The following is a 21,162-nucleotide window of genomic DNA, read 5'->3' on the forward strand; positions in this document are numbered from 1 at the left end:
AAAACCAAATAAGAAGAAAAATTAGGGAGGCTAAAAAAAACGTACTTCTCTGAAAAATGTAAAGAAATAGAAGAACTGCAAAACAGATATGAAAACTTTAATCTACATAAAAAAAGTCAAAGAACTAGCCGGAGTAGGAAGTAGAAGAACCTCGAATATATTACTTGACAAAAATAGAAATATTATGTTGGAGACAGAACAAAAACTATGACGATGGAAAGAGTACATCGAGGAATTATTTCATGACCAGAGAGAAGCTAGTACATCTTTAGATAGCCAAACGGGAGATGTAGGCCCCCTAGATGTAGATGTAGAGAGGAGTCAGGCAAGGCTACTACTATCACCTCTATTATTTAACGCTTATTCTGAAGAGGTAATTCGAGAAATTCTGGAAGATGAAACAGTCGGCATAAGAGTAAATAGAGTCTTAGTTAACAACATCAGATATTCAGATGATGCAGTAATAATAGCCGATAGTTTACAAGACCTGGAAAGACTCATAAGTAAAATAGTAATGTGTAGTAAGGAGTACGGACTCTCGCTCAATATCAAAAACGAACACACGAACAAACACGAAGTTTATGAAAATTTGTAAAAACAACCATAATACTAACAAAATCTTGATAGTAGAGGGCCAGCAGATTAAAAGAGTAAGAAAGTACACTTACTTAGGAACACTTATAACAGAAAATAATGACTACACTGCAGAAATCAAAGTCAGAATCGAAAAAGCACGTTCTAATTTTATGAAAATGAAAAAGGTCCTATGTGGCAAAGATCTAACATTAGCTCTTAAATTACGCCTAACAAAATGTTACGTATACAGTGGACTATACTATGGAGTGGAATTATGGACGTTAAATCTAGACACAATGAGACGACTTAACGCCTTTGAAATGTGGACCTATAGAAGAATTATGAGGGTTTCCTGGGTAGATAAAGTTACGAACAATGAAGTAGTGAGAAGAAAAGGTAAAGAGAAGGAAGTTGAACTTACAATTAAAGAAAGAAAGCTATAGTATCTGTGGGAGACATGTGATGCGGAGCGAGAAGTATGGCATCCTGCGACTCATAATGCAAGGAAAGATAGATGGCAGAAGAAGCATCGGAAGAAGACGAATTTCATGGCTTAAGAACCTGAGAAATGGTTTGGATGCAGCTCAAAACAACTATTTAGAGCTACTGCCTCAAAAATTGAAATAGCTATCATGATTGCCAACCTCCGAAGCGGAGATATCACCTGAAGAAGAAGAAGAAATTAATAAAGTTGTGACGTTTATAACGTTACAGCTTAAACTGCATAAACGACTTAATAAACATGACCGTGCGATATGTCATATGACAGGATTTAGCAAATAGAATAGGATGACAAAGAAAAATCGAACATAACGGCATGCCAAAGGGGGTCTAGATACGTATCTTTGCTACTATCGGGCCAATCGTAACGTGCAAAGTATTATATGACAAGATTTATCCAATAGAATACATTGATAAAGAAAAATTAAACAGCGACATGCCATAAAGACCTTAAAGTGCTTGTTTTAATTTAAATTGGGCTAAATGTGTTTTCAATTAACTTGTCATAAGAGAATAAATATTTTAAAAACATTATTAAACAGAAAATGGGGTTCCGACCAAAATACAATAGTATCAGTATACAAATCGTTAATCAGGTCTAAACTCGATTATGGATGCATCGCTTATTGTTCTGCCAGAGAGTCAATTTTAAAATCTCTAGATACAATTCATAATAACGGGCTAAGGATCGCACTACGAGCATTTAGAAGTACACCTTTTGAGAGCATAATATACGCTGAACTTGGTGAGCCATCCCTTTACCACAGGCGAATGCAACTGACATTAACACATTCATCCTCGGTATTCTGTAATCCAGAAAAACCTATTGATAGTAAAACCTTCACAGATAAATATAACGAACTTTTTAATTATAATGATAAACTAAGAAAACCATACTATGAAATAGTTAGAACAAATTGCAAAAAATTAAACTTTTGATTTTCCTGACATATTCGATTCAAACATCACCGATCCTCATATCCCTTGGTCAATCAATATTCCACAGTGTAATGTATATTTGAGCAAATATAATATAATATTTCTTACTAATAAGTAAGAAATACGTCCCTCAGAAATAAAAACTATTTTGTCAAATATACTCCAAACTTATGAAAATTTCTCCAAAATATTTACAGATGCTTCAAAATCTAGCAATAGAGTTAGTGCCGCTTTTGTGATCAATTCAAGTAAATATCTATTTCAACTATCTTCCCACTGTAGCATATACACAGCCGAATTATTCGCTCTTTATAGAGCAATTAAGTTTATTAATGATACATACCAATATCGTCAAAGCGGTGATTCCTTCTGATTCTCTGAGTTCGATTACTTCAATTCAACGAGTATATCCTAAACACCCAATTGAAAAATTGATCAAATCAGAGCTTCACACATGTCAAGAAAAAGGAAGAACAGTTGACTTCATATGGATTCCTTCTCATGTGGGTATCCCCGGAAATAAAGAAGCAGACTTAAGTGCGCGTAGTGCAGTGTCTAGTGCGGACTCGGAAATAATATTAAAGTGCGGTCCAGAAGACTTAAAGCTTTCTATTAAGGCAAAAATTAGAAGTCTGGCATAAAGAATGGCAAATATCAACGTCTAAACTATGACAAATTAAAGACACAGTTAAAGGAACTAAACCTTTGTACAAAAATTGCCATTAACAGAGTGTAGTTAACCGATTACGATTAGGCCATACTATAATAGACTCACACACTCTTATCTTTTTTCAAAATGTAACCCACCAATATGCGAGCGCTGCAATTCAACCTTAACAGTAAAACATATCTTTGAATGTGACAAATTCAAACATCAACAATCTCTTTATATTATAGATTCAAATTTATCAGATGTGTTATCAGGTCAAAATAGTTATTCAAAGAACTTAATAGATTATTTAAAAGCTATCGATGTGTGCCATCTTATTTAACTTAAAAAAAAAGGTTTAACTTTTTTTTTGTATAAAATTGCTGACTTTTTTTAGTACTGTTTTGTAGGAAAAAAAAATCTTGTTTGTAACCATGTAATATACCTATACACAATAACAAATTTCGGGATTAATTTGCAAAATTCAAAAATATACATATACATATACAAATTAAAATTAGAAGATTTTTGTACTGTTAATATTACACATGAAAATCAACTTGAACTCAAGAGGCAATGTCACAAGCTTTATTATTATTAAATTGTAATCGATCGATTAAATTCAAATTTAATCAGAGAACATGTAAACTTAATTACAGGATCGGAAAACGTTTGAATGGGATACAAATTTATACGTATACAAAAACAATGAGCAGAGAATTGATGTAAATATGAGTTTGAATTTGTTACTTTAAAAACAAAAAATAACACTTAGCTGATTGGATCAAGAGGTTCTCTTTCAATTTTGTATTTAATAAATTTCAAATATTTCAATAATATTTTAAATAATTTTTTAATATTTTGCAACAGAAATACAATAATGTATAATTTTACTTACATGATGAACGATGAATATTTTTGACTTTTATAGAATAATATATTGTTTAATTTAAACAATCTGCAATTTTGCACACAATCTTATTATAACTCACAACGGTTGTTAAATTAGCAAACTTTTGATTATAAAAAATAACATAAGTAGTACTCTACGTCGCTACACAACTAAACTGAAGCGTCTTTTTAATTTTTAACTGCTATTAATTCCTATTACTAAAATGCCTATACACACAGGGAGCATGTTTCATCTGGTTAAATCATTCTTCTAGCAATGCCCTCCACTTTTTCGTAAATAATACAGCTATTTCTGTTTTTCTCTCGAAAACGAATTGATCGATCGGTTCTTGCGAAATCTTATTCGATTTTTATTTAAAAGAGCTACAATATAGTCATTTTTGTATATAAAAAAAGAATTTTCACAAGTTATTTCAAAATCTAAAATTGACATTTTTGTACTTCAACTATTGGGTCAAATTTAATGTAGCATAGCTCTAATTAAAGCTTTTTTTTATTTACTTTTATAATATTGTATTCATTGTACCCTAAAATGTTCATTTGATACAACAAAAATATAAATAACCAAAAAATACCGTTTTTTTCACTTTAAAAGTGACATAAAATTATATCCAATAGCTTGAAGTTGCACGCTCTTGAAGGTTACTCTGGGTATTGCCTTTTATAGCGCTGGGCTGGTTTCAAAAATTCACTAATTAGTGTTCAAAATCATTCATTTTTGTCTCTACAGCTTGGAGTACAATCTCTGTCCAGACCAACAAAGAAACGACAAGTTTTCTCTATATTGCTTAATGATTATAACAATGGTATTACAAAAATAAAAACAAGTACAAAAGTATATATGTATAATAAATATTTCTTTTGCACGTCGGTAGTAAATAGTTTTATTATTTTCCAACGTATCTGTGTGAACGTTATAGATCATGAATAGATATGACAACAAGCTCATTATTTATATAAAATTGTATTTATGATAAAAGTTGTATACCTATCATACGACATACGACACTTCTAAAATATCCGTTAAGCGATATTGCTAGAGTGGGTTGAAATAACTCACCAGTTTTAATTTCTTTAAAATAATAAATAATTGAGCCTTAGTCTCCTCCGCTTTTTTATCCTTGAGTCTTGGCTTTGGTCCACCGGCGATTGTGATTGCTTTTTGGACCTAGACTAGATATTCTGTCCATTATAAACATCATCATCATCATCATGCAACCTCTTCTGTCCACTGCTGGACATAGGTCTCTCCCATTTTTCGCCACTCTTCACGGTTCTGTGCTTCTTGTTGCAATTTCTTGGATATTAGTCTAATGTCGTCCATCCAGCGTGTTGGTGGTCGTCCTCTGCTGCGTTTGTCTTCTCGTGGACGCCAGTCCATCTTGTGTCTTTCAGTCTCGCTATGTGACCTGTCCAATTTCATTTCAGCTTGGCTATACGTTCGACAACATCACTGATACCTGTTCTTTTCCTTAAGTCTTGATTCCTTATTTTGTCTTTTTTTGTCACGCCGAGAATCGATCTTTCCATGCGCCTTTGTGCCACTCGCATTTTTAGTGCTGTTGTTTTTGTGAGCGTGAGAGTTTCTGCTCCGTATGTCATAATAGGAAGAACGCATTGGTCAAATGTCTTCCGTTTCATAGCTATCGGGATGTTGCTCTTAAAGATGTCTCTTAGTGAACCATACGCCGCCCAAGCAAGTGCTATTCGTCGTTGAAATTCGCAGGTCTGGTTGTCCTTGCCTATTCTGATTTCATGAACAAGATATATGTACTTTTCTGTCAATTCTACCACTTGATTTTGGATGATTAGGTGTTCGCTGGGAACTAAATTTGTCATAAATTTGGTCTAACTGATGTCCATTATAAACGGTTTTGTTTAATTATGGTTATATATTTTTCACACATATTATGCTTGTATATGTTCTGCAGTTCACATTTGTATTTACGCCTCCATGTTCTGTTGTCACAGTTCAAAGTTTATGTCTAGTATATCCCGTTCAAACATACTTGTAGGTAAAGAGGATTCATCGGTTCCATGTCAGTACTCCACATGTAACAATTGAAACTAGCAGCGTTCTGGGCAGTCCTAATATTATTATAAAAATAACAATTGGAGAGTAACAATGGATTTGGAAAAAAGATACAATATCCTTAGAAAAAACAAAAAACTGACAAACAAATAGGTAGAGAAAAATACCATTACAAAAGAAATGGCAAGGAATTTAGGAAACCAGATTAAGTAACGGTATTGGAGTTAAAGTACAGATAGCCATATTGAACGTGAGGGGAATCTATAGAGACAAAGGGGGGTCATATGATCAAGAGATATTATTAGAAATTGAAAAGCACAATATCAAAGTGATGACTCTGCAAGAGACTAAAAAAGCGTGAAATGTGGTAAATGAAATGAATAATGTAATATTTTTCTAGAGTGGAGGAAATAGAAAAATGAAAACTACATGTTTCATTTAAAAAGAGATTAAACTTTACAAATACTACCTATTACAGCCATAAAAGTACTTCAGCAAATAATCAACGCAGCAATAAGATTAAAGTACTTCTGCTATCCCTGTAACATTGGTGAAATAATAATGATACTAAAACCTGGAAGAAAACAGAAGAATTAAACTATACCTGACCATCAATTTGGTTTCCGAAACAAACAGGGCACCGTGGAACAGATTCATCGTGTGGTAGAAAAAATCAGCAATGACCTAAAAGGCAAAAGATACTGTAGTGAAGCCTTTCTAGATATACTTTACAAAATAAAACAAAACTTACCATACCCCTTCTATTAAATGATCAAATCTTATCTGGCTGTGTGAAAAATCCAAGTCAAAATAAACACCACCCCATTCGATTTTTTTTCTCTTTAGAGGAGTACCACAAGGAAGTTTACTGGGGTTAACCCTGTACTTGCTATTTATTGCCGATCTATCAACAACCAAATCAGCGCTAGTTGCAACCTACGCTGATTTATTATAGCATCACATGGTCTGAAGCTGCCTCTAGAAGGTTACAAATCGCTCTCGACAAAATACAAAACTGGCTTCACGTATGAAAGCAAATGCCAGTAAATCTGTTAATGTTTTGTTTACTATGAAACGAGATAACTGTCAACCTGTATGTAAAGCACATCTTTGCTAAAAGTAAATAATTAAGTTTTAAACTGAAACAGTATTATTGGCTCCTAGGAAAATAATCACAACTCACCCTCTAAAACAAACAGCTCCTATACAAAACTTTTATAACACCGATTTGGACTTATGGTAATCAACTATGGGGCACCGCCAGCAACTTTAATATAGACATTATCCAAAGGTTCTAAAAAAGATACTACGCATACTAGTGAACGCGCCATGGTATGGACCCAACAGCATAATTCATAAGGATCTTAATGTTCTCAGTGTTAAAGAAGTGATCAAAAACTTTAGTGTATACTATCGCGAACGAATGAAATCACATCCAAACAAAGTAGCAAGTGATCTAATAAACTTATCAGAAGGAAGTAAAAGACTCAAGAAGTTTAAACCATCTGACTTATCTACTAGGTTTTTGTTATAATTAGGCTGTTAAAATATTTTTTAGGTTAAGACAAATAATTTTATTTTTAACTTTTGAAAGAAAAAGAAGATGTCAGAAGAATGGTATGATACACGTGTTTGCTCAATTCATAAAAAAGAAAATCCGATGCTTTGTGAGAACTATAGAGGCATCGCTCTCCTTAAACACTTTCTATAAAATATTATAGACTCAGGCGGTGCCTTCATCTTCTTGAATTGACGGATGGCCCACGGTGCTCTCTATGTAATATGCTCCTCAAATGTCCTCTGGGAGTATCCGGCACTGGCCTAGCAGAGGTGGTAGATCCTGGGTTCGGCTTTAATGCAACTGAGCCAAATAGGAGAGTTACCCTTAAAGAGACTTGTGGCTTTCTGTGAGGCCACCTTACTAAAGGATTACATGCTCGGAACGGCAGAAAGAGCTCAGATTTGAGGTTCCTGCTGATTATACAATGGAGCAGCCTGGGCTCCAGAAACACCGAAGACTAGGTCCTATGGGCCCAGTCCGTATGATAGGGGTGATACAGTGAATTTGTCTTAGGAAGTATAAGTGTGTCTGAAGGGCTCACAAATTGGATCTGCCCCGATCTACCATAACCAAAAATTCTTTAGTAATCTTTAATTTCTATTCAATTCTCAAACATTTTTTTCTCCATACAATTAGAGCTTTTTGTATCTAAATTTTAAACGGAGTGGGAAAGAGTTAACAGACCTACTTTAAATATTTTAATCCAAATTGCTAGGGACAACCAAACTGTTGTTGAAGGAAGACGTTAGACAAATGTGTGCTTCCAGTTATGACTTACGGAGCCGAAACACTTTTCTTAACCCAGGCTATAGCAACCAAACTCAGAGTAGGGAAAAGACGAATGGAACGCTCGCTACTTTAACTGACTCTCAGACAGAGTTACAAATGAAGAAATAAGAAGAAGGAAAGGCGTAACAGATGTCATAGAGCGTATAGTATGGCTGAAATGAACTGAGCGGGCCATGAATGAAGGCTCCAAAAAGTTATTCATGCATCAAACATCGTATTTATTACTACATCGCAACATTTGGTAACCTTTATCCATGTCTAAAAGCATTAGGTAAGGTTTTAAATTTATTTCTAATATCTTTTCTAACACTTGATACAATAAAAATATATTATTCCAACAGAATCGTCCATTCCGAAACCTGCTTTGTTCTGGAAATATCTGGATATATCTGGAAAATAATTTTTAGTACTTTACTTCAAAACTCTTCCTATGTGACTGGTTACACTAATGCCTCTATAATGTAATATAATTGTTTTGGTGTTTCCAGTAAAGTTCTAAGAGCCAAAGCTTTCCTTAGTAGTCGATTAATATCGTATTTATCCGTCATTTGTTGAATGAAATCAAAAGAAACAAAACAAATACATAGCACGTTAGCAAATGATCGCTGTTGCTTAAACTAGTATCTTCAAAGTCACAAAAAGCATACTTTAGGATGTAGAAATAAAATGTAATCAGATGCTTGAAAAATAGACAGATACAATTGAACAAACTAACAAAAAGGCAGGTTGCACAGTTGAATAATAGTAAAAAACTAGAACATCAAAGTAAAACACTTCTATTGTAATTGGTATCGTTAATGAAAAATTAAATTCAAAAATCGAAAAGGATCAAGTTCAAACGTTTTCGGACTACTCAGTCCATCTTCAGTAAAATTTGTAGTACTTGTAAAATAGCCCCAAAAACAAAAAGCGGTTGGGTTTATATGGATTAAACCATACTTAAAATTGTTAAATTATCTGGCTATATGCCGATGGACTTGGATTGCCTACAGGGAACATAAGTCCCTACTCGAAAGAGTTTTCTATATCCGAACTGTAGAAAATTAAATGCCAACTTAGTTCTAATGTAGAAAACTCTTTCGAGTAGGGGCTTATGTTCCCTGTAGGCAATCCAAGTTCATCGACGTATAGCCAGATAATTTAACAATTTTAATTGTGGTTTAATCCATTTAAACCCAATTTGGGTTTATTTTGCAAGTACTACAAAGTTCACTGAAGATGGACTGATTAGTCTGAAAACGTTCTGAACTTGATCCTTTTAGATTTTTAAATTTAATTTGTAAGTTAATATACGAATAACAACAGAAGTGTTTTACTTCGATAGTCGAGTTTTTTTAACTTTATGGTATACAGCCAACTACTGGGCATTATTCCTTTTTAATTAAATAATAGTGTGGTTAATATTTGGTAATGGTTAATATTTGGTAATAGGTTAAATATTGTGTATGAAATCTACGTAACTAATGGCTTAGAGTTGTAATTATTTATTTGTTGCCATATCTACCATTGTATTATTTTCAGAGTCCATTCTGCACATTCACATTGTAAGAATACATTAATTGAACGTGTGCATGTTCTGGCTGTAGCTGGATAGCGGATTAGTAACTAGCGGGTAATGGATATAGCGGCATGCGTAGAGAACATGTACGCCGCTCACAAATCACGCTCACTATCTTGTCTTGTTTCTGCTCTCTTCGTTGCGTTAGTGTGTATGTCTTATGTGTCTGGCTGCTATCATTATTTGTCTGTCAATGTCGACGCTGAGCTATCATCTTCTATCCTCTTCGTTTTATTTTTTTGTTTCGAGATGTGCTGCCATCACAGCTGACTTCATGGATATCATATCGATTTCTTGATGTTGGTAAGCTTTCAGAGCATTTTCAATAATTAGAAGCTTTACCTACACACAAAAATGGTGAACTTTGGTTTTTTAATTTAACTATTTATAAAAAGAAAACATATATATGTATTGTAATTAACATAAAACTTTTCATAACATTTAAACTATTTAAACAATATTTGATAAAAATTGTTTGTATGATGTGATTTCAAGCTACATAAATTTTGTAGTTATTAAAAATTTTCTTCAAAGTTATTCAAAATAAAAACTTACACATACATATAAGAGATTTTAACATAAAAATTTAAATATAACCAATAAATTCACAAATGCACAGCATACGAATATGTTTAAGTGCACATTTATTTTAAAAAAATTATTGCCAACTAACACTCTCTCAGAAAAATCGTGTTTCATTCGAGAGTTATTATCTCCAATTTCTAAAATAAAGGGAGACTAATCTCGCTATGCACTAACATATGAATTGCAAAACTGCTTGAATCTCAACCATCAGCATTTAAGTGTAAAATCCTACTATAATTACTTAAATTGAACGTACAAAGAACATATCATGATGTGTAATAATGTACTAGAAAAGTTGATAAAAATTTTAAAATATTCTCCACTCCACTGTTGTATACTTATAAACTACACCACGACGATATTGGGACCGCCTAAATAATAGAGGCAGGCTATCTAGGCCAGCCAGTTGCACTTATTTATAAATTATGTGAGTTAACCAGATTGTTTTTTACACCGTGGTATCACTGTGGATTACGGTAATAACACTGATGAACAATAAAACGTTACAATATTTCTCTACAGTTCCTGTTGTCATTTTCTCAACTTAAATGCAGTTTAGCATCTAGTAACTAATTTTCTTATAACTTTTTTCATAAATCAAGTCAAAGAGGCTGCCGAATATATTTTCGTCGTAAATTTTTAATTGGTGAAATTTCACACAATGCACCTAATTGCGAATCAATTTCCTTCTGTAGATCTTTGTATTGTTGTTTGTCTTTATTTTATACCTTGTTTTTTATTCATCAGACTGAATATTTCATCCATTATCTACTATTTTTTATATTCTTGCTTTTAACTAAGACTTTTTTACAGTTTAGTTAAGGCCATTTTAAAATTTGTTCATTTGCTGTTAATATAATCTATTGTAAATAATATATATTTGTCAGCTGTTTTATCAGTTTTGGATTTTGTAGTTTGTTGAAATCAAATACTATTTTTGTAAGTTGCAGGCATATCGTAAATATGCCTGCTATATTTTCCAGGTTGTTTGTGCCAGCATATTTAAGAAGTTCTACTGTTATGCCATCTATTCCGGTTGCTTTGCCGCTTTTCATTTTTGTAATTGTCGATTACGCTTCTTCCGCAAGGACTTCTGGTACATCTTCTTGGTTACTGATTGCTTTTTCAAGTGTTTTAGGGATTTTGTATATCTCACTGTAGAATTTAGTCACGAATTGTATTATTTCTTTTCTGTCTGTAATTCTCGTGCTTTCATTTGTTAGAGCAATGATTTGCTTTTTTCCAATGATTAATGCTTTTCTTGTTTTCTTATAGTTTTTCTGTTTTCGATTGCATTTGCTACCAGTCCTTCATAGTATTATCTTATGCCTTCCTTAATACTTTTCCTTATTGTTTTACAAAGTGCTGTGTATTGTATATGTTGCTCTATATGTTGCTACTTATTTTCATTTCCCTTCTTTGTTTTAGCAATATTTTGGTTTTATCAGACAGTTTTCTATATTCATTTTGTTATTGAGAGCCTTCGATTCTTTAGCTCTCTCGAGAGCTGTCGATTATAATCTTTTATTAATTGTCCTTTGGTAATGATCTGAGTTTTCTTTTAGATTGTTAATATTTATACCGGTTACTATTGATTTTGTGATTAATTCTATTCTCTATAATTTCAGATCTAGAACAATTTTTGTCTATGGTCGCTGCCTATTTGAAATTTATTTATTACACTGACATCTTTATTGTAGCAATCCTGTTGGTTAAAATAAAGTCAATTTCGTTCTTAGTGGTTCCATTTGATGCTACCCAAGTTCATTATCTGTTCGATTTTGTGTTAAAGAATTTCATTGTAATAGGCATGTTTTGGTAGTTTCTAAAACTCAAGAGTAGTGTCTCAAGATCTCCTGAATCTTTAATGGAATGCATATTCTTCCACTCGAAGCTGTCAACTGGCAAATGAGGTACTACTTAAGGCAAATGGCCAAAGCCTGATTAGGTTTTTAACAGGGACTACCTACCACGTAAAGGTGAGTTTGACATTTGAGTAGAAAAGGCTATTATAATCGCTTGCTACCCCATAGCTTCCCTTAAATTTTGTTTAAATAGTATAAACATTTATGGGGGTCCTACAGACTCTGCCGCATTCCGCATTTAGATCTACACCCCTTTCGGTAGGTCCATTCATCATGCATTTATGGCTCTATCTATCATTATTCCCCTGATTCCTTCTCTCCATTCTAATGTTTTTCTCTTCATAGTTTAAGGCCTATTTTGGCCATTGTTCGCTTTACATGCTTGTACTATAAAAGTTATTTGGATTATATTGTATCTACAGTATTGTAAATCCTTCCTATGCTTATTCTTCGTTCTTCATTTGGGATGTGATCAAGTCTGGATATCAGACAGGCTCTTCTTATATAGTCTATTTTTACCACTTCCAGTTTCTACTTCTCTTTCATGGTTAAATAATTCATACTCTAATTAATTTGATGGCGCTGATTAAAAATCTGCAAGATCCTTTGCCATCCGGCTTTTAGGTACCGAAATATCGACAAATAATGTTGATCGGTTACATTTATAACCAAATATAGGAGGAGAAGCTAGTGGACAAGAGACCATTAGACTTAGATGTGAAGATAGCATCTTAAAAGATCATGGAAAGATACACAGATAGAGTTGAAGAGCGCTCTCTAATACCTAGAAGCTAAATCAAAAAATGCTTGCAGATTCCTGATTAACACCATCAAAGTAACCAAAAAATGTACTTTTTAATAAGCAATTGTTTTAAAATTTTGAAATTAAAAAATTATCAATTTTTACTTATGTTGGATAAGGAGTAGAAAATGTTGATGCAGCATTGACAGCAAAACTTCATAGCAAAATAATTGACCATATTCAGCATAGCAAAACATTGACCATCCAACTCTTCTCTATTTACGGTGTTGTCGTTGTGTGTAAACTAGAAATTCAATGGCATTGTCGGATTATACCTCTATAATAAGAACCTGTATGTTTTCTGCAATTAATTTTTTTGACATTATTAATTATTAAAATCATTCAAAAAGGCATTTTTTAAATGTTTAAATGTTTCTATCCTTATTTCTTCCTTAGAAAATGGCAAAATAAGTCAAGTAGGATAATTTGGTTTTTTTTTCATAAAATCTATTATAAATAAATTATATTCGAAGTTTATTGAAGAGGTGTCTATTAATCATAAATATTTGTTTTGCAATAAAAATTATCTGAAATATTATTTAAAAAAAAATTAAAAAAGCAAATTTTTAAACAATAATTACAATTATAACATATAACATATAACAATTTATTTATTTAGATAAAGCATATTTGTAGTGAACGCAAAAAGTACATACAAATTAAAAAAGAAACGTCAAAATCCATAAACAAATACCAGAGAAACAGTTAACGGCTCCTTCCACTTCATCGCTCCCGCGAGTTTCAAAACCGGCCGATTTTGAGAACTACACTTTGAAGCTTTGTGGACAAATTCGTGAAAAGGTAATCTTTTTCGAATTTATCACATTAAAACTTTAAAGTATGTTGTTTCAAATGACGCTAATTAGATCTCTTAATTATTATAAACAAAGCTGCTGTGAATTTAAAAAAAAGGGACTAACTTTGACCCAAAATATTCTAGGACAATTTTTTTTAGTTGTAAAAAAATGCAAGCTTCCCAAATATGACAAAATAATTTTGCTGTAGGCGATGGTAAAAAAGTTAATCCAAAAGTTAATAAGCAAAAAATTTACATCTTTTTGCAAAATGATTTTACAATATTTACTACTAAACTATTTGACCAATCGATTTGAAATTTTGAGCATATTTTAAGCACTATAAGACCCAACATTTCATGTAATATAAAGCTTAAAAGTTTGTTTTTTTTTTAAAGTTATTAATATTTATAAAAAACCGAAATTGATAACTACTTATTTTGCCATTTTCTAAGCAGCGAATAAGTATAGAAACATTTAAAAAATGCCATTTTAAAGGTTTTTATATGAAATAACTTTCTGACTCTCAAATTTGTTTCAAATGCTTAACATTTTGCTGATTGAAAATTGACTGTTTTTTGACCTTAATTTGTTAATTACTAATAATGTCGACTGCAGAAAACATATAGGTTCTTGTCATAGAGGTCCATACTACTCAAAACAACTGTCATTTGCCAAGCCTACACTGTTAACAAGCCATTAAATGTGTCACAAACAGGGTACTTTTTTTTGCTTATTTCCCTAGGCTCTGGCAACTATCAGTTGCCGTAAGGATTTTAATATTATTGAAAAAGATATTCTCGCTATTTATTCCACTTCATTAAAGTTCGTCTTTGCACATTAGTATTTCGAGTTTAGTATTTTCATTCACTATTTAATAATCATAACAACAGATTGCTTCAAACAGAGATGATAACTATTTTATCCTACTTTTTATGGACAAGAAAAAATAATTATACTACAAAAATATGTGTACATTCTTTGGGTATTAATAACGTTATTGAAAACATCAACCTAATTCATTTGTAGAAAAAATATCAATAAAGTAAAATTTTTATACATACTTTAAAACTAAAAATATCGGTAAAATGGAATTTTTTATATTAAGAGATATTAGTATGGTTTATTGATTTTATGACAAAAAGTGTAGCGATTGATGAGAGGTAGGTGGTTGAATTTATGCCAATTCAAAAAAGTTTTAGAGAGCTTATCAAAATAATCGATTCATAGAATGGATAACTAACAAAATGATTAATTTCTGATGTTTCAATCAGACTAAATGGATTCTAATATAGCTGTACCCTATAGATATACGAGTGAGTGACGTAGGATTTGCTGTTTTTATGGGCATGCCCTACGTGACACGAGGTATTTATAGGTATAAGTGGGTAAATATTAGATTTAGGCTATTAAATAATACCGATAATCATGGTTCACTATACAAGCACAGTAACATTGTAAAAATCATCACATTTTGCCGCTGCACCATTTGGTTACATCAGGCTTTGATAGGCTTATTAAATGGATGCAGGAGGATGTTACGATGTTTTGTCTTGTCAAATTGACATCTGTTAACATACATTGTTTATTGTAGCACCCTGATTTGACTATATTACATATATTCGTCCTGAAATATAATATTGTTACTAGTTATGACTACAAGTGATCGCATTTTGTAATACCTGTTATTAATATGCACGATCTTTTGCATGATTGTAGTGTTTGTGTTTGCCAACCACGCAAAGTAACCGCTTTTCATTTTCAAAATTTGCGCACGTTAGTAAATAACCTCTGATTTCATTTGTAACCTTCCTACCCAAAATGTATACTTATACTAGACACTAATATCTACAATGTTATATCTAGGGAAAGTTATCGCACTGTACTGATAGATCCAAGATGACGGCGGATGATTGCAAGTAAGTTTTATACATTATTGATTGTATTAACAATATATGGTACACATTTATGTATCCTGAATATGCTTTTCTTTATGTGGGTGTGTATGTGTGTGTGTGTGTGTATGTGTCTGGTGTGTATGTGTTTTAAGTAGATATGCAAGGCGGGTTAGTATATATGCAAACGTCAGATTTTGAGTCAAAATGTCACGTTTTCACGTAAAAACGTCGCGCGTGTGAAAATTTGTCCGTGACGTTTTGACGTTACGCATGACGTTTTGACGTGACGCTTGACATTTTGACGGAACACAAAACGTCTTGACATGACGTAACACGTGACGTTTTGACAGGAAACTTGACATATTGACGTGAAAACTTAAAGTTTTCACGTGAAATATGACGTTTTACATTTACGACTGGGGGTTGCGATTTGGGGGATGCGTCAGAACATGCCTTGCATATCTGCTGTTATATTTACCTCATTTGTTCCTAATGAGTCAATTTGGGAAAACGATGTTTTGTACCTGTTCTGGTTTCATTGTTCTAGTTTCAATCTCTGACAAGCAATCACCTCTTCAATCTCAGATTTATATATTTATTAGTGAATGTGTTGTTAAATAGAGGTTTGTTTATATTTGGGTTATTTGTATTATCCGATAAATGACACTTCCTAAGCAATAGTTCAAAACGATTACGATTCATGGTATTGGAAGTAATATCATTTCGAAACAAGGCATCTCTAAACCAGTAATGTGAAGGTGAAGGCATTCTGACTGCGCCTATGTATCCTAGAAGACCAAAGAATTTGTATATTTCTCTGCTGTCAGTTGGATGCCACTCGTGTAATTTTGATTTCTGAGAACCATTATCTGTTAGTAATTGTTGAGTTGCATACAGATTTGTTTGATCTACTTTAAGGTCAACAATTTTGAAATAAAAAAAGCGTAGAAACAGGTAGCATCATCCAAGGACATAACTGCAGCGTAAGTAGGATTCATCATCATCAATCAGCCAATTCCGTCCACTGCTGGACATAGGCCTCCCTCAGTTCTTTCCAGTGTTCTCTACACTGGGCCGCTTGTAGCCAGTTTCCCGCTACTCTTTTTATGTCGTCGGTCCATCTAGTCGGTGGTCGTCCTCGGCTTCTTTTATAATTTCTGGGCCTCCATTCCATAATTCGTCTTGTCCATCGTCCATCTTGTGTTCTGGCTAAGTGTCCTGCCCAGTTCCACTTAAGTCTCGTGGTTCTTTCGATGACGTCTTGAACTCCTGATCTTTGCCTGATTTGTCGGTTTGTTATGTGGTCTCGGAGGCTCACATTCAGCATTGCACGTTCCATGGTTCGTTGTGTAACTCTTAGTTTATTCGCAGATTTCTGCGTAAGTGTTAAAGTCTCTGCTCCATAAGTTTGTACAGGCAAAACACATTGGTTATAAACTTTTCGCTTGAGACACATGGGAATTGAACTTTTTAGAATATGGCTTAGTTTGCCAAATGCTGCCCATGTCAGGCCTATTCGCCTCTGTATTTCATTTGTTTGATTGTCTCTGTTTATTTTGATCTCGTGTCCCAGATATTTGTAAGTGTCTGTTTGTTGTATGTTATTATTGTCGATAGTTATATTTCCACTCATTACGAGATTTGTCATAAGTTTAGTTTTCTCAAAGTTTATCTTTAATCCTGCTCTTTCAGACAGACTTTTAAGCGAATGTAGCATAGAAACCGTATCCTGTAAGTTATCTGCGATTAATACGACATCATCTGCAAACCTCAGATGATTTAATCTTTCTCCATCTATATTGATGCCCATATCTTGCCATTGGGTGTTCTTAAATATTGACTCTAGAGCTGCCGTGAACAATTTTGGTGAAATATTGTCTCCTTGTCTTACTCCTCGACCTAAGCTGAATTTTTCTGTGTCTTCGTGTAGTCGTATACTTGATGTAGCGTTCTCGTAGATGTTTTTGATTAGTGACGTGTACCTGTAATCTATTCGGCTTTGATTTAGGGCTTCCAGTACGGTTTCAAACTCTACAGTATCAAAAGCCTTCTCGTAATCGACAAATGCAAGAACCAGTGGTATGTTGTACTCGATGCATTTTTCAATTAAGATCTTTATGGTGTGCAAATGGTCATTTGTGCCATATCCTCTCCTAAAGCCTGCCTGTTCTTTGGGCTGATAGAAATCAAGTTTAGGTGTTAGTCTCTTTGTTAAGATTTTCATAAAGAGTTTATACATATGTGTCAAGAGGCTGATGGGTCTATAATTTTCTAATTTAGTAATATCACCTTTAGTACCCGCATGTAAGCATTTATTAAACAGTTCGCTTACTGATTTTAATAGAATTTCTCCTCCTGCTTTTATTGCCTCAATAACGAGTACATCGTCACCAGGCGATCGATGGTTCTTCATTTCCTTTAAAGCTGATCTTACTTCTGACACAGTAATGGGTAAAAGTATTTCCGATCCCTGATTTATGAGAGTCTTTACTCGTGTCGGTAAATTTTCTTGTGATCTTTGGCTGGTATAGAGGTCTTTATAAAACTCTCGAGTTATTTTCAGAATGTTTTGTTTATCTGTTGTTGCCTTTCCGTCTTTATCTTCTAGCTTGTATATTTCTTTTTTACTTTGTGTGAGTTCTCTTTTCATTATCTTAGAAAAAATAAATTGCTGATGACTACCAACCGGCATTTTTCACTGCACATCATTTGTTAAATTCTCATTTTCCACTGTTTGTTCATCAATGGAACAATTTTCGACCGACGCTTGATTTGTCATTCCAATATCATTATCCATATTATCAGTATTTACAGTTTAATGATCTTTTTCAGTGCTGTTTTGTCATTATTACCATTACTAAAAGATGGACATAATGGTTCTTTATAGCATATACTACTTTCAGATTTAGTTTGTCGTAATCTGATGAAAAATCAGTTTCATCTGAACTTGAGAGTATATATCCTCACGATATATATCATTACTATCGAACTCATTTGCAATAAAACATACAGTTTGTACCTCAAAAATATAAACACATACTTCATCTTTTTTGTGGCATTTCCCGTGCTAGTTTTACCATGTGTAAAAGTTATCTAAACAATTCACAAATAACTAATTATAAACTTAAAAACATGCGTTATGGCACATAAACAATAACAGTGAGTGATGTGAACGAGCTTAGTAATGATGGCCGCTATACTGACCGCCCGACGTGGTGGGAGAATAAGTATGGCCAGCGCAGGAGCGGGCATATTGGCCGATACTATTTTGAGGCCTATATATATATATTTTTTTAATTTAAATAAATTAAATGCCTCGGCAGTGAACCTGATAAAGATGTTATGAGGTTTTTGATTATGTCATTAATTGCGATACAGAAGAGTAGGGCTAATAAATGAGCCTTGAGTGGTCACATTTTCTTCATCCTGTTTTTCGGAATAGTAGTTGTTAACTCTTACAGAAAACGATCTATTTGCTAGAAAGTTGTTAATAAAATGAAGTCATTTTTTTCTTTATTAAGATGTTCTATCTCCAAAATGTATTGAATGCTTTTTTTAAGACAAAAAAGATTGCGATACAATATTGTTTTGTTGGCAGAGTCCTGAATATCATTTTTCATGACTAATTTATGTTGTCTATGCCAAATCGGTTTTATCAAAAACCATTTTCTACATGTATAAGTAAATTTTAATTTTCTAGATACCAAATCAGCTTTGATTGATAATTTTTTCTAGTAGCTTGAGGATTGCACAAATTAGGCTTATTGGTCTATAGGAATCAGAGTCTAGACGAGATTTTTGGCTTTTGGAAAATGGGAGAATGATAGATTTTGACCAAATATATGGGTACTGGTGTCGTTACCAGATGAAGTTAAATAATAATTGAAGAATGTAATTTTTAGCTGACGTGAGTAGGCGTTTTAAGAAAACAGTTGGGAAATCGTCAGGCCCAGGAATTGTTTATTTTAGATCGTTAAGTGCGTTGTTTAGTTATTATAACTTAAGAGAAGCATTTAAAGGAATTTTGTAGTTTTAAAGGGTGAGGTTAGACCTTTCGAACTCTAGTTGGTTTTCCAGAAATACAGGGTCAAAATTTTCGTTGGAAGACATTTCTTTGTAGTTTTTAGCTAATGCCTTAACAACTTCAAGTAAAAATGTTTATTATTAATATTAGTACAATTGAATTGCCTATTTTGTAACTAGATATTGAGAGTGACTCCTTTATGCCGGAAGGGTTCTGTATTTTCTTCCATACTTCTCTAACAGGAGTGAAACTGTTAATGCTACAGACATATTGGGCCTAACTGTATTTTTTTGTTTAATTTATTAAACGTTGAGCTCTAGTGTTTTTCTTTTTTCTAATTAATATTATTTTCAAGCATTTTATGACTTTTAAATCTATTAAAAACTATTCTGTTGGCACATACGGCTTTATTACAGTCCGAATTGATTTTTAACAAATGTCATAACTCCACCTAAAGTGTAATTATGGTCTTGTGTAGGAGTTTAAATTTGTTTCTTGGTTTCTTGGAGACATATTATTTCGATAGAGGATTCAGAAATACATTTTTGTAAGGTTGGTAGTCGATGGAAAAATCTCTCTATATCGGAAATATAAATTTACGGACTAACCTGAGATGACTCGCCCTCGGATTCAGAGATGTTGTTACGCAAGTGTCGGAGGATTTTCTTTCTTAAGGAGGTGATACAACGTTAAGTTGATCTATCTTTTAATTGTGGATGGACTTCAGTTAGAAGATAGACTAATCCCAGTAGGTCAGAAGTAAAATATTGAATTATGGTAAAAGGATCTTGCATGCCGATAACATTGCTTAGAAATAGATTCAGTTGGTTAAAAAGTGAGAATAAACGTGGATGAATGATTTTTGATTAAATTTTTTGTTAGGTTCAAGGTAATATGATTTTGATGATTTTACTGCTGCTCCTCGTTGCTTTTAACCTTCTTGACTCTAGGTTTAGACCTAGGTTCAGCAAATGGTTTTTGTGTATGATTTGTTTCTCTAAACGTAAGAACATCATTGATACTACGTTTCGGCTGAAGATCAATATTAATTACTTTGGAGCTATCCATGGTGTTATCTTCTCGTTGACCTTTATCTATATTAGGATTGTTCAGATTATTTGCTGATTGTTCTTCAATATAAATTTGTTGGTTTGATAATAATGTAGCTGCAAGTTGGGACATGATTTCAGGGAAGGAAAAAGAAATATGATAGTTATTCATATCAATTGTATTTGTTGTTGATTCCAGTTTATCAGGACAGTTGGTGACGATGTTTCCAGACTTTTTGCAGTTGTATTATCGAAGTCTAAAATGAATGAGTCTAAGGGGACTAACGTATTATGTGTTCTGAAGCTTAAAATATGATTGTATTCTTCATTGGATGGGAGGAGTGGAACTGATTATTAGAAAAGTGACTAGGAAGACAAGATTTTAAGAGACAAAAAGTCAGATTTTTTGTAAACTTTACCAGACTGTTTGGTATTATGGGATATACGTTTGATAAAACAATACGTTCTCCTGTTAAAATTAGTCTTCTAGCTTATACAATATGATTCTGATTTTTTATTTGTCCATGGTTTTGTACGAATTCATCCAAAATTGTTTGTTTGCAACGTATCCGACTATTAGATAGTCGAAAGGAAAGGTCTCTTGACATTTTTCTCTACAGTTGACAGT

The 21,162-nt window shown here is 33.0% G+C and overlaps 1 protein-coding gene across 12 annotated transcripts in view; it reads left to right on the forward strand.

Annotated features, from left to right (window-relative positions):
• Window positions 1-21,162, forward strand: part of Ca-alpha1D (Ca[2+]-channel protein alpha[[1]] subunit D) — a 960,824-nt gene that overhangs the window by 864,107 nt on the left and 75,555 nt on the right. For all 12 annotated transcript variants that reach the window (XM_072546534.1, XM_072546531.1, XM_072546539.1 and 9 more), the window contains one exon: window positions 15,430-15,482. In XM_072546534.1, coding sequence (XP_072402635.1) covers window positions 15,430-15,482 — 53 coding nt within the window. The remainder of the gene's footprint in view (window positions 1-15,429; window positions 15,483-21,162) is intronic.

The sequence above is a fragment of the Diabrotica undecimpunctata genome, chromosome 10 (assembly GCF_040954645.1).
Source record: "Diabrotica undecimpunctata isolate CICGRU chromosome 10, icDiaUnde3, whole genome shotgun sequence".
Lineage (NCBI taxonomy): Eukaryota > Metazoa > Arthropoda > Insecta > Coleoptera > Chrysomelidae > Diabrotica > Diabrotica undecimpunctata.